The 13,362-nt window shown below is 38.6% G+C and overlaps 1 protein-coding gene across 2 annotated transcripts in view; it reads left to right on the forward strand.

Moving 5' to 3' along the window:
* Nucleotides 1–1,392: 1,392 nt before the first annotated feature.
* myo5c (myosin VC) overlaps nucleotides 1,393–13,362 on the forward strand; it is a 28,376-nt gene continuing 16,406 nt past the window's right edge. The window contains exons 1-17 of one of the 2 annotated variants that reach the window (XM_017706691.2): nucleotides 1,393–1,560; nucleotides 1,902–2,012; nucleotides 4,853–5,021; nucleotides 5,945–6,089; nucleotides 6,322–6,478; nucleotides 6,647–6,790; nucleotides 7,125–7,206; nucleotides 7,858–7,965; nucleotides 8,108–8,214; nucleotides 8,991–9,256; nucleotides 9,931–10,012; nucleotides 10,131–10,271; nucleotides 11,191–11,313; nucleotides 11,424–11,507; nucleotides 11,631–11,759; nucleotides 12,792–12,889; nucleotides 12,978–13,064. In XM_017706691.2, the coding sequence (XP_017562180.1) occupies nucleotides 1,534–1,560; nucleotides 1,902–2,012; nucleotides 4,853–5,021; nucleotides 5,945–6,089; nucleotides 6,322–6,478; nucleotides 6,647–6,790; nucleotides 7,125–7,206; nucleotides 7,858–7,965; nucleotides 8,108–8,214; nucleotides 8,991–9,256; nucleotides 9,931–10,012; nucleotides 10,131–10,271; nucleotides 11,191–11,313; nucleotides 11,424–11,507; nucleotides 11,631–11,759; nucleotides 12,792–12,889; nucleotides 12,978–13,064 (2,060 nt within the window). In that variant the 5' untranslated portion in view covers nucleotides 1,393–1,533. Of the gene's footprint in view, nucleotides 1,561–1,901; nucleotides 2,013–4,852; nucleotides 5,022–5,944; nucleotides 6,090–6,321; nucleotides 6,479–6,646; nucleotides 6,791–7,124; nucleotides 7,207–7,857; nucleotides 7,966–8,107; nucleotides 8,215–8,990; nucleotides 9,257–9,930; nucleotides 10,013–10,130; nucleotides 10,272–11,190; nucleotides 11,314–11,423; nucleotides 11,508–11,630; nucleotides 11,760–12,791; nucleotides 12,890–12,977; nucleotides 13,065–13,362 lie in introns of those variants that run through there. The other variant, XM_017706692.2, reaches the window with a different exon arrangement.

Genomic DNA, 13,362 nt, shown 5'->3' on the forward strand with positions numbered 1-13,362 from the left:
CTTTTGCACCAGGTGTTCCTAATCTCAATCCTGGTCCTCCCACAATATACACCTTTTTTGTTTTGCTTTCTCTCATCTAATACTCCCTATTAAAATGAATGAATGGACAAGCTCTTTATGGGCTGAGGCAGATGTGCAGAGTTAGCAGGGTGTATAAATGTGCAGAGCAAGGCGACCCTCCATTTCTCTTGCAACCCCCCCAACTGCCCTACGTCTCGCTCTGCATCTATCTCTCTAGGCATTTGTCTCTATCTTGCTTTCTCTCGCTGTTGCCTACACACGCTTACGAATGTTTTGTTGTCATGTGTTTTTTTTTTTTTTTTTTTTTTTCTCCTCTCACATATATAAACATACACAATGGGTGGGGGGGTATCATGGTCTTGTAAGGCCCCTGGGAACAAGCACTTGTAACCACAGCATATAAGAAAAAAAAAAGGTTAAACAATAGTTTATGTGGACTATGAGTAATGCAAATTTGTTTCAAATATATTAAGTCTTATTAATGTGCTGTGTTTTTTTTTTTTTTTTTTTTTTTTTTTTTTTTTAATTGCCATGGTTTCCAACTCTAGTTTCTGGTCTGCTCTGCCCTAACACACCCAGTCCAGCTCATGAAGAGCTCAGTTATCAACATGATCAAAAGTGTTGGACCAGGGAACAGTTGAAACTGCGCAGAGCAGTGGGTCTCCAAAAGTAAATAAACACTAACACAGGGATGACATGCCGTCTAAATCGCCATCTAGGTCTTTAAACCAGTGCGCAGGAGCCCCAAGACGGTCCTCTATTCCTAGCATTATGAGTTAGGTTGGAGCAAAGCTGTCTGGAGTCCTGAGGAATGGTTTGAAGCCAGAAGCCATCTTCATTTCATTTGAATAGCAACAGTAATACACCAGTCGGAATGATATAAAACCTGAAGGGCTTGAGAACATAACATGTCTTGATGTACAAATTCTGGGGCTACTCGATCATCTGGTATTTATATCTGCGGTGGGTTGTCCCAAGTATTTGAACCTCCTTGGAGTTCTTGTGGTCTGCGGTCCTGGTCTCTGGGCACTGACCCGGTCAATAATTCATCCCTGACACATACTTACGAACATTCATTCTCATTTATTTATTCTTTCTTTCTCATTTCTGAATATTCATTCAACCCCATCTCTCTCTCTCTCTCTCTCTCTCTCTCTCTCTCTCTCTCTCTCTCTCTCCCTATCGCTTCCTTTCGCTTCCTTTCTCTCCCTTTCGCTCTCTCTCGCTCTCTGCTGTGCTCAGCTCTACATGAGTGAGGATCCTGTTTCTTTTGTTTTCTGAATCCTTGTTCAAATGAACACACCCCTACAGCAAGCAGGTGTCACAAGACCTGAGGGCGGAGAGCAGAGCAGTGCAGAGCGCTGGGGGCGAGTGAGAGGGTGACCCAGTTCCCCTGATGACGCGCCGGTGGTGGGACATTTCTCTGAAGTGAAGCCCCCCGGCTCCACCCCACTGTACAGGCCGGAGGGCGAGCAGCGGGAGCGGAGTGTGTCCGTGGACGAGCCGGAGATCATGGCTCTGCAGGAACTCTACACTAAAGTACGGCGGAAAAGAAAGTTCTGTGCTTTAACTCGAGCTACTAGACTTTGGGAAACGACTCGTTTCGCTGTTCTGTACAGCCTGTCTTTGTTGTTGGTTTGTTTCTATGACTACGATCAGTGTAACATATGGTAGAAAGTCTCACACGTGAACCTGCCGCTGTTTTTAATATGTTAAAAGTGAAGAAGCCGAGCTGGAGCTGAGTTCTCCCACCACTACACTACACTACACTACACTACACTACACTACACCATTCACTTGTCCGTCGTTTTACCCGCTGTTTGCTGTTCGCACTGTGAGAAAAGGCTCTGACGGGACTGTCCTGACGTGTTCGTTCACAGTATAACCGAGTGTGGATCCCTGACGCTGAGCAGGTGTGGAAATCAGCAGAAATCCTCCAAGACTTCACACCAGGAGACCGAGCTCTGCACCTGCAGCTCGAGGATGGAACTGTAAGTAGAGTCATACAGAACTGTGTCTGTCTGAAGAGCTACAGACATAAAGCATGTGGTTCTTCAAGGGCTCTTTAGTAATGAAAATGGTTCTATATAGAGCCATGAACACTCATAAAACCCTTAAGGGTTCTTTACATGGAGAAATTGTTCTTCAGATTGATGGAGAAGGTACTAAACTGTCAATGGGGCAGCACCCCTCTTGCACTCACTGGGGTGATACCCTCAAGGGGGTCTCGTCTGGTCTCTGTTTTTTATGCTATTGTTCTATTTTAAAACATTAGGTTATGAAAAAAATACAAATATGTAGTTTTCTTCTGGAAAAAGCGTATGTACGCTACACAGCTGGACCTTAAAACCACTTCATATATCTGCACAGAACCTTCATTTCTGACAAACTGTTTCAAGAAGGTTTTAGATAGAACCATATACAACACATTCTCCGTCAGTCTGTAGAACCATTTAATCATGCAGAGGGTTCTTTGAGTGTTCATGGTCCTATACAGAATCATTTTCTTTCCTAAAGAACCCTTCAAAACCATCTTTTTAATTGTGCAGGTTAGACATTTAAAAAAGACAGTTAAAAAAGTAAAATCTGTGAGCAGTCCTTATGAAAAACTTTAGTGTTTCTACAGGATTTCTGTAAAATTAATCTATAATCTTCGTATATAGTTTAGTACATTATACAAATATTATAGATGCATTTAAGACAGTTTTACAGAAATGTTATACTATATGGAAATAATGTATAATTTTACAGAATTATTCAATGCTGTGGAAATCTTATAGTTTAATGTAGAACTACTATTAGAAATAAACACATACATGAATTGAACAATAAACAATTAAATTGCAATTCAACAAACTAATGTGTAGGACTGAGCAATTTGGGCAAAATATCTAACTGTGATTTTTCTCACCAGTGTTGTAACTAGTGTATTTATCGTTATCTCAATAATCATGTCGCTATGTTACATTACGTTTTTCCAAGAATATCATGGATATCATATTTGTAGAACACTGAAGAATCGGATGTTTCATTACAGTGAAAGATTGATAAGTTCTGCATAACTGGATTTACAGCAGAACGGGATATGGACCATTGAATAAAAATTGTGATCATATTTTAAAAATGAAATTATTTTCAAATATGGCATCAACTGGTTCTTATTTGTCTGTTACACCATATAAGATGATAGCAAAAAAATATTGAGACATACTGTGTAATGAAAAAAAAGTCTTGAGACGTCATGGTGTTGTATTTTTGCCATATCACCCACCTCTATGTAACTGCTATTTAAATTATAGTTCTTTTCTGTAACTTGACATCCAGGCCTTTTTTTTGGCAAATAAGACCAGCATATCCACATTTTCTGGCATGAATGCTGAATGTAGTGTGTCAAACTGCCAGTTAGCTGTGGCCGTGTTGTCATGTTCATAGCATTTGGGAGTTTAGTTACATCTGATTGGTCAAATGATCTACAGACAATTTATGAGCTCAATATTGTTGGGTTAAATGTCCCACTTGTTAAAACAACGCCATTGATAAAGTAAGCTCTTGTGATTTGAAAATTGCACTCTATCAATGTAAAAATGTTTTATCTTTCAGCCCTTCTAAAGTGTTCTGCTCACAAATGAGAAAGTCATGCTTATTACTGATCTATAAAGCCTCTATAATGCTGTTACAAGACCCAGAGACTCATGTGCACTGCACAGTTTGTGTTTTTCCTTCTCTCACACACTTGATTCAGGTCAAGAAGTAGTTGATAATTAGCTAACGGTATTACTCAGCTGTCTGCACTGCAGAGAGCCTGTGCAGGGCAGGGTGGGGGAGTTGGGATACTGAAGTAAGTACATTAACCTGTGTTTGTTTTTCAAGTCAGTAAGCTTCAGATATGTGTGCACAGTCATCAGTCATAGACCCCAGAGTGAGCTTCATCCTTTTTGCTGTCAGACTATAAACCTGCCTTCTTGGTTTGTGTGAATAATATGATCACATTTCAGTATATTCAGCTCAGCCTTGTGGAACCAAGGCGTCATCACTCTTGGGCGCTGCCTCTGGTGCAGTACCACCACCTGTAGCGATACCACCTCTGTAACTCTGACCTGTCATGGACACAAGTTTTACATTGTTGTGATCACAAGGATTTAAGCAAGGCAACATGGGCTGCTCAAAGAGACTTCATGCTTAAAGAGAGTTATGACTCGTTAATAACAGAGAGTTTTAATACAGTGGATAACACCCATCTGCTGCAGACTGGAGTTCAGTTCCACGTCCTGGTAGGAACACCATTATCATTATTAAGACTCCTATAAGAGTTCTTGAGCCAGATGTCTGAAACATGATTAGACTTGATTCTAGACTTAGACTCTATATGATCATGAGTGTCTGCCATTTGCTGTAGATTAAGTTAAATTTCAATCATATTTAGGTCATCTTTTTCCCCCCAGAATATCTGTTACTGTGTCCAGTAAGCTTAGTACTGTTTTTTCATGTTTTTATTGCATTTCTCAGAAAGGGAAGGACAGTAACATACAGTGTTGGGTGTACATACAGGTCAGGGACATGTAAAACAGTCAATACAAAGATAATAATGACTTGGTACAATCGAAAAAGTCTTAAATCCTATATGATTTAAGTTTAGTCTTAAACTAAAATTACATCATATAAATTCTCCCAAATAGTTGACTGTCAGTAGTTGACTGTAGTTCGCTGTGAAATATTCCATCCATAACTTTATAAATTCTTAAAACTGCAGGGTGATCCAAACTTATAAGATTTTTTTTTTTTGATGGCTGTAAAATCTAACATACTGCTCTTTTGAATGTCTGTGCTGCAGGTCCTTCAGTATCCTGTGGAGGGTCCTGGTCAGTTACCCCCTCTCCGTAACCCTGACATCCTGGTGGGGGAGAATGACCTGACAGCCCTGAGTTACCTGCACGAGCCTGCAGTGCTGCACAACCTGCGTGTCAGATTTGTGGACTCTAGAATCATCTACACATACTGCGGTGAGGGAACCCGGACAGCAGTGTGACTATTTAATAAGGAAAAAGCAGAATCAGTGGAACCCAGGCTGGAACTACATACAGTATTTTTGCCCTTGAAGTTGTTCCAGAATTAGAAAGTAGCTTATCCAATGGTTATGTTTCCAGCATTGAATACCAGTAATGCAATAGGCAAAAGAGGTTAGGCTTTATCCACACTCAGCCTTTAGCCATACAATAATTAATGCCACTTTGGTGAAATAACGACTAGAGTAGAAGTAGCTTCCGGAAGACAGCCTGTATTGGAGTAAAAAAAAATATTGCAATATTCCCTTTTTGTCTTTTTGAAAAGTACAAATCCCTCCAGATTTCACAAAGGTGAAAAAAGGTCCAGGACTCAAATGGGTCATGTGGAAGCACGTAAATAATATAGGTCACATCAACACACTGGCTATGTTTCAGTTTACTTCCTTGGGCAAGAACCATGCTGATGTTATGTATTTTATTTATGTGAAACCACTTCACAGATTTGAATTGTGTAAATTCAAAGCATTAGTTTTTCAGTGTAGTTACTGCCCACTAGGCATCACAATGACATCAGATTCATATCTATTTCAAAACGATATTTGATGATGTATTTGTTGTACACCAGAAAAGTAGAATGCGAAAGGTGAAACAGGGCTACTGTGATAAAACATCATCTTATTAATTTTACTGCGTTTCTAACTCTACTGAAATAAATATTACATTTCTTCATAATGCCAATTCATGTGGATTTAGTTCCACTTTCTATATTTTATCAATATGTATGTTGGCTGATAGATATCTGACCCTGGTCATTTAAACATCACCATCATCATCATCATCATCTCACTTTTGATAAACTATTCTGCTTTCCTCTGTCTGTGCTATCTCACTATATCTCTATTGACCATTGTGTATTTTAGGAATTATCTTAGTGGCTGTCAATCCTTATAAACAGCTCCCCATTTATGGAGATGCCGTCATCCATGCTTATTCTGGCCAGAATATGGGCGATCTTGACCCCCATATATTTGCAGTGGCAGAAGAAGCATACAAGCAGATGGCAAGGTAGAAGTGTTAATGTATTTCAACAAGCTAGCATTGACAAGAACCAGCAGACATGCTATCGACCCACTGTGTCATGTAATGACTTATTTCTACTTTGCCAGAACTAATTTTTGGAGGTATTTTTTTATTTTTTTGTCTTCATTAAGCTTGGACTCAATGAATGAGTGTTAAATGTATGACTTTACAGTTTTACCATGCCTGATATTGTCGTGCTGTCAATTTTTTGATCCAGGAACAATCGGAACCAATCTATCATAGTGAGTGGAGAGTCTGGAGCAGGGAAGACTGTGTCCGCTCGCTACGCTATGAGATATTTTGCAATGGTCAGCAAATCTAGCAGCAACAAACGAGTAGAGGACAAAGTTTTAGCATCGAACCCCATCACGGAGGTATTGTTGTTCACTTTTGAACAGTTCACCTCACTCATCCTCTAATGTTATATAAAATGAACTGACTACATTACAGTTAAATGTAAAGCTCCGTATTTTAATTTGACCAATATCAGTGCTTTAAGTGTATATTTGAAAGGCAGTAGATAATCAGCTGTTTATTTGAAGGCAATAGGTAACGCAAAGACCACAAGGAATGACAACAGTAGTCGATTTGGGAAGTACACTGAAATCAGCTTTGACAGAAGATACCAGATCATTGGAGCCAACATGAGGACGTACCTTCTAGAAAAGTCGAGGGTTGTTTTTCAGGTAGAGAATTTTTCATGACTTTTTGGGTTTGTATTATTGATGATGTGATGATTTGTAATGTTTGCTTTTGCAGTCATGTGCAAAATTTTAAATATTGGAAAAAAGCTTTCAAATATGCCATAATGTTTGCACAGGTCATATTTTATGTTTTTTTTTCTTCAAATATGTTAAATTCAGTAAATAAACAGTAACTGTGCATTGAAATGTGCAGACGAATGTTCTCTGTAGAGGATGTGTTAAGGTATTTTCACTTTTGCACATGACTGTATATATTTGTTTGAATTACACTGAATTATGTAGTTTTCACATTACATCAATTCTGTACTCCCTGTAGTCAGAGAATGAGAGAAACTATCACATCTTCTACCAGATGTGTGCCTGTGCAGAGGAGCCAGAGTTTAAGAGCCTGAGACTGTGTAAGTGTCTTTACTCTTTGCTTTGTTTCTCTTGCTCAGTATAGACCTATTTCATATAAGGTCACCTAGACCTGACTGACTGCTTTATGGATTTCCATCAAAGTTCAATCAAAAACCTTTCAATTCACGCCTCCATGAAGCAAATTCACAAATATGCTCCAAGTACTGTTATGTTATTAATTTTTAATGTTAGTTTGCTCAGATGTGATTCTGTATTGCCTCTATTTGTACTGAATTTTACTGCTCACTGAATGCTAACACTGTAAAAATATGTGTAAACTGAGTAAAACTCACATTTCTTGTGCTCTGTAATAAATTATTGAATGTTGTTAAGTTTACTGAACTGATGAGTATGTTAACAAAACAATGATCGAGTTCAGTAAAATCACAATTTTAGTTTTGACATTAACTAGTTAAAATTGTTTAAAAGTTACAACATTGAATTATTTCTTACAGTGAGAGTACCTTTCTATTAAATCTTTCAATGGCCAGTTTCTAAAGGCCAGGTTTAAAGCTACACAACTAGTTCAGAATGCTTCAGAACTAAAAATCCATTTTGGTGTGATTTTTGGACCCTGTATTTTCTCAAAGGCGTTATTCTTTCCTGAAAACAAGTGGTATTTGCTCATGTATAATCTGTTATCCCTTTAGTGAGTGCAGACAAGTTTAACTACACCTGCATGGGAGGGGACACAGAGATCCAAGGAGTGGATGACCGCGCTGACATGGCTGAAACCCGCCGCACTTTCAATCTACTGGGTGAGAAGCACGGACTCTTTATTTGCCCATTACATTTTCAGCAGGATGACTTTGTGTGAGGCTTCAGCACAGATTTCCATACAGTATCACTGTCCCAGTGGCTTGTGGTGGTGATGAAGGTGCTGTGCTGTTCGCCCTGCAGGACTGAAGGAGGACTTTCAGGCTGATGTGTTTAAGATGTTGGCAGCAATTCTGCACCTGGGCAATGTGGTGATCAAAGCAGTTGGATCTGACCAATCGTCCATCAGCGTAAGTTATATTTCAGCTGTGTAATTATAGAAGGCATTTGTGATTACATAGCACAGATACAGTCATCCGCAAAAATGTTGAATCAGATGTTTTGTTGTGAAAATAAGTGAAAACATCCTTTACAGAAAACACACATCTGCACATTTTAATACATAATTGTTGTTTATTTGCTGAACTTTACATATTGGAGAAATTAATAAAACAAAAAATGTGGCATGTGTAAAAGTTAAGGCACATTTTATATTTTCTGTTTAGTGTAGAAACAGAATTTACGGTAAAATTTGGTGTATTTGTGTGTGTCCTCTGTGGAAGATTACTTTTAAATTGCTGCTGTTGGAGGAAAACCTCATCTCCATTTTTTATAGTTTTCGGTTTTTGAAATTATTTGAAAATACCTATTGTCCTTAACATTCTATATAACTTTCATGAAGAATAGGTTTTCTTCCGACAACAGCAAGATATAAAATCAGCAAAACATAATTCAGTTGTAGGTGTTCAAACATTTGCATATAACTTACTTCTATATAGAAAAATTTTTAAAGAGAAGGAAACAGCTTTTTAAAATTGTGCAGAAAAAGTAAAAATCACAAAAAGTGATTATGCATGTGAATTACCCAGTTTTTACATACATATTTGTTGCAAAAATAATCTGTAATAATTTATGGAATAAGGATGTTGTCTGTGAAAGTATAGAATGTTCACTAACATTCCCCTCTTCTTGTCTTGAACACTTCCGTTATGGATCCAGCATTAATGTTCTCTTGCTTCTCTTCCAGTCTTCTGGCTCTCACCTGGCTGTGTTCTGTGATCTTCTGGGAGTCAGACAAGAAAATATGAGCCGCTGGCTGTGTCATCGGCGTATCGTCCTGGCGTCTGAGACAGTGGTCAAACCTCAGCCGAGGGAACGTGCCATCAATGCCCGCGATGCACTGGCCAAGCACCTTTACGCCTATCTGTTCGACTGTGTCATACACAAGATCAACCAGTCACTGCGTGTGCCTGGCAAACAGCACTCTTTCATTGGAGTGCTGGATATTTATGGGTAAATAGTTAATCTTTAAGGAATGTGAAAAAATATGTTTTATTATTTTGAGCTTTGGTCTTCACTAGAGAAGTTTGTCCACAAATGAGTTATTACCCCATTCTTATTACCCCTTCTAAAACTCAAAGAGCTGAGTTCAGAAAGTTACACTGATCAGCCAAAACATTAAAACCACCCCTGTGTTCCTACACTCATTGTCCCTTTTATCAGCTGTACTTGCCATATAGGTTCGCTTTGTAGTTATACAGTTACAGACTGTAGTCCATCAGTTTCTCTGCATTACCCTTTTCACCCTGTTCCTTAATGGTCAGGACTTTAATACAACAGGTATTGTTTGGGTATTGGTCATATGCTATTTCATTCTCGGCACTGCAGTGACACTGTGTTGCACTGGTATGAGTGGGGGTCCATTGGAAAACAGGGTAAAAGGGAGCTAACAAAGTGTGGAAAGAAACAGATGAACTACACTCTGTGACTGTAGAACTACAAAGTGGATCTATATGGTAAGTGATGTTGATAAAATGGACAATGAGTGTAGAAACAAGAAGGTTTTAATGTTATGGCTGATTGTAATTCAGAATAGAGTCATTGACCTCATTTCCATGCTGAACTTCTAATTTTAATGTATACTTCACTGAAGATCTATCTAACCCTGCCATCTCATTATTTCCTAGATTTGAAACATTCGATGTGAACAGTTTTGAGCAGTTTTGTATCAATTATGCTAATGAAAAACTGCAACAGCAGTTCAACCTGGTATGTACCCACCTCTTTCTGTATTTACATTCCACTTCAGTTTCCTCATTGAAGTAATGAACTTCAAACTGATAGGACCACAGCTTTTTTGACCTAGCTTATGATTGTCTTCCATTAGCATGTATTTAAACTGGAGCAAGAGGAGTACATGAAGGAGGACATCCCATGGACACTAATTGATTTCTATGACAACCAGCCAGTCATTGATCTGATCGAGGCTAAGATGGGTATCCTGGACTTGCTGGATGAGGAATGTCTGGTGCGAAACTCTATAAAGACAGTTTATTGCAAAACATGTCAGTTTCCCAGCCTAACCTAGGAGTAAAGTGCAACATCAGTTATTACTCGCCATTAGAAATCCTTTAGGCACTCGTTTTGTTGGCCAGGCTTGAGCTTAATCGGAGGGTCTGATTTCAACACAATGTCACTTCTACAGCTGCACAATCAAATCAGTCAATGTAATTCTTCTTCTTTCGGCTGCCTCCCTTAGGGGTCGCGACAGCGGATCATCTGCCTCCATCTTGCCCTATCCATTGCCTCCTCTACTTTCACACCAACCATCTCCATGTCCACCTTCACTACATCCATAAACCTTCTCTGAGGTCTACCTCTTCTCCTTCTACCCGGCAGCTCCATCTCCAACATTCTTTGCCCAATATATCCACTATTCCTCCTCAACACATGTCCAAACCATCTCAACCTGGCCTCTCTGGCTTTATCTCCAAACTGCTCCACCTTCACTGTCCCTCTGATCTGCTCATTTCTAATCTTGTTCAGCCTTGTCACTCCCAACGAAAATCTCAGCATCTTCATCTCCACCACCTCCAGCTCAGCCTCCTGTCTTTTAGACAGAGCCACAGTCTCCAAACCACACTTCAGAGCAGGACGCACTACTGTCTTGTAAACCTTCCCTTTCACTCTTGCTGCTATCCTTCTGTCACACATCAGCCCTGACACCTGTCTCCACCCACTCCATCCTGCCTGCACCCTCTTCTTCACCTCTTTTCTACACTGTCCATTGCTCTGGATGGTTGACCCAAGCTATTTGAAGTTAATCAGTCAATGTAATATTAGTTTAAAAAGACATATTTTTGTAGGCGTTTAGTCTAATCTGCTTTATATAGCCGAGTTTACTTTTCTGTTAAGTGTTGGTCAGTCATGTCCTTCTTGTGCCACAGTTTCCTCAGGGAACGGATATGAACTGGCTGCAGAAGCTCTATAATTATCTGGGCTCTAAGCCTCTGTTTGAAAAACCTCGTCTGTCCAGTGAGGCATTTGTGATCCAGCACTTTGCAGACAAGGTGAGACTGTTATAATGGTTGCAACTGCATCATTGGTGAAGCAAACATTATTGTCAGGTGGATAAATGATCTGATGAAGATGTTATTTATAGCACTTTTCATCTCCCCAGGTAGAATATCAGTGTAAAGGTTTCTTAGAGAAGAACAGAGATAACCTGTATGAAGAGCTGGTGAGCGTAATGCGAGCTAGCAAGGTAAAAAAAGCTTCTTACCCCAACTTTAGTTTCTTTAGAATTATCCATTTTATGTTTTGCTTGAATGTTGCAGTTTGTCTCAGATGTATATGACTGAAAATGTTTGACACCTGTTCTTGTTAGTTTCCTCTCTTGGCAGACTTCTACAATGAAGAGGAAAATAATTCTGTTATCAAGGGTGTGAAAGTGAAAGCGGCAAGATCTGGAGTCAAACCAGCCAATAAGCAGCTTCGGACTACTGTAGGAGACAAGGTGCAGAATTACACACACCTGATTTAACAGCAAGAACAACACAGTCTCAAAAAGAAAACATTGAATCTGTATCCATGAGAACTAACTCGGCTGATCCTGTCAACTTAGTGTTAGATAAATACGCGTCACCCTCAAAATAGAATATGACTGAAGTATGGATATGGCATTGTGAAGGGGAATCTCACTGATTTTTCAAAATTGCTGTGTAATTAAATTGCTCGGATATAAAAAAAAGTCATTTAGAGTGGTTTGATGCGAAAGTTTCCGTATTAGAGAAACTTATAGAGTCAGAATTGTTTACAGTGGTGGTGACAGGAATGAGACGTCTGAAGAGTTTAAACCCTCTAAAAGTCCCAGAATCTTGTTTTATACTAGTTTTTGGCTTGATTTTAGTGTAGATGTATCTTTTGTGGTATATGTATATTTGTGTATATTGTATACTATTTGTGTATACTGTATATTATAATGTATATTTTCATGGTGGAGAGGTACATGCATGGTATTTAGGCAAAATAGTTCCCAAATAAAACATTTTTTCTCCAGATTTACTGCTATTTTTTCATTATCATCATTACATATATAAAGTCAGAAGACGTATACATTCACTGGAGGTTTTGAATACTAAATAAAGTGGCTATATCTACTTTGTCGCTATCACAGCCCAGGTTCCTATCACCACATATATATATATATATATATATATATATATATATATATATATATATATATATATAATTTATTATAAAAAATGTAATTAAAAAAAAAAGCTGCTAACGTTCTCTACACCACACCATTTTGCATCAAGCCACTCTGAATGACTTTGTTTACTATTGTTGACTATTAGTTTCATACCAGTTATTGAATAATTCATAGTAGTAAAAGTCTTAAGGTTAATAGCTGAATAATAAACGCAGGGTTGAGGGAGTTAAACCAACCTTTGCTTAGATCAATTCATTTAAATGAGATCCTCCCACTTTGTCAATGTTCACAGTAATTAATGCTTTGCATTTCTTCTATTTGTCTGTTCAACAGTTTCGCAGTTCTTTGTACCTGTTAATGGATACATTGAATGCTACCACACCCCATTACGTCCGCTGCATTAAGCCTAATGAGGAGAAGCTGCCGTTTGAGTGAGTGATCCTGTTTCCTGTGAAACTGATGGTCACACCTTCATGCTTATCTTACGTAATGTATGTATTTGTGTATGTGTTTGCACAGATATGACTCAAAGCGTGTGGTGCAGCAGCTTCGGGCGTGTGGCGTGTTGGAGACTGTACACATCAGTGCTCAGAGCTACCCATCCAGGTAACTCATGGGTCAGTCACAGTGTCGACACTTTGTATACCTTTAACCTTTTAAACTCTACAGTCATGTGATTGCAGGTGGTAAATTTTAATAGTGTTGATCTGCTTAGGATTTGGTCTAAGAAACATTTCGCCAGCTTTTTCTCACTACTGACTTACATGTTGTCTTTATTACAAGAAATCTGCTATAATTCCTAACAGACTAGCACAACTGTTAGATTTTTTTCATGTAGTCCCCATGAAAAATATAACAGAAAAAAAATGACCATTTTAGTTTCCACAGTTATTTAAAAACAAAT

Source organism: Pygocentrus nattereri, chromosome 11 (genome assembly GCF_015220715.1).
Source record: "Pygocentrus nattereri isolate fPygNat1 chromosome 11, fPygNat1.pri, whole genome shotgun sequence".
In the NCBI taxonomy this organism is placed as follows: domain Eukaryota; kingdom Metazoa; phylum Chordata; class Actinopteri; order Characiformes; family Serrasalmidae; genus Pygocentrus; species Pygocentrus nattereri.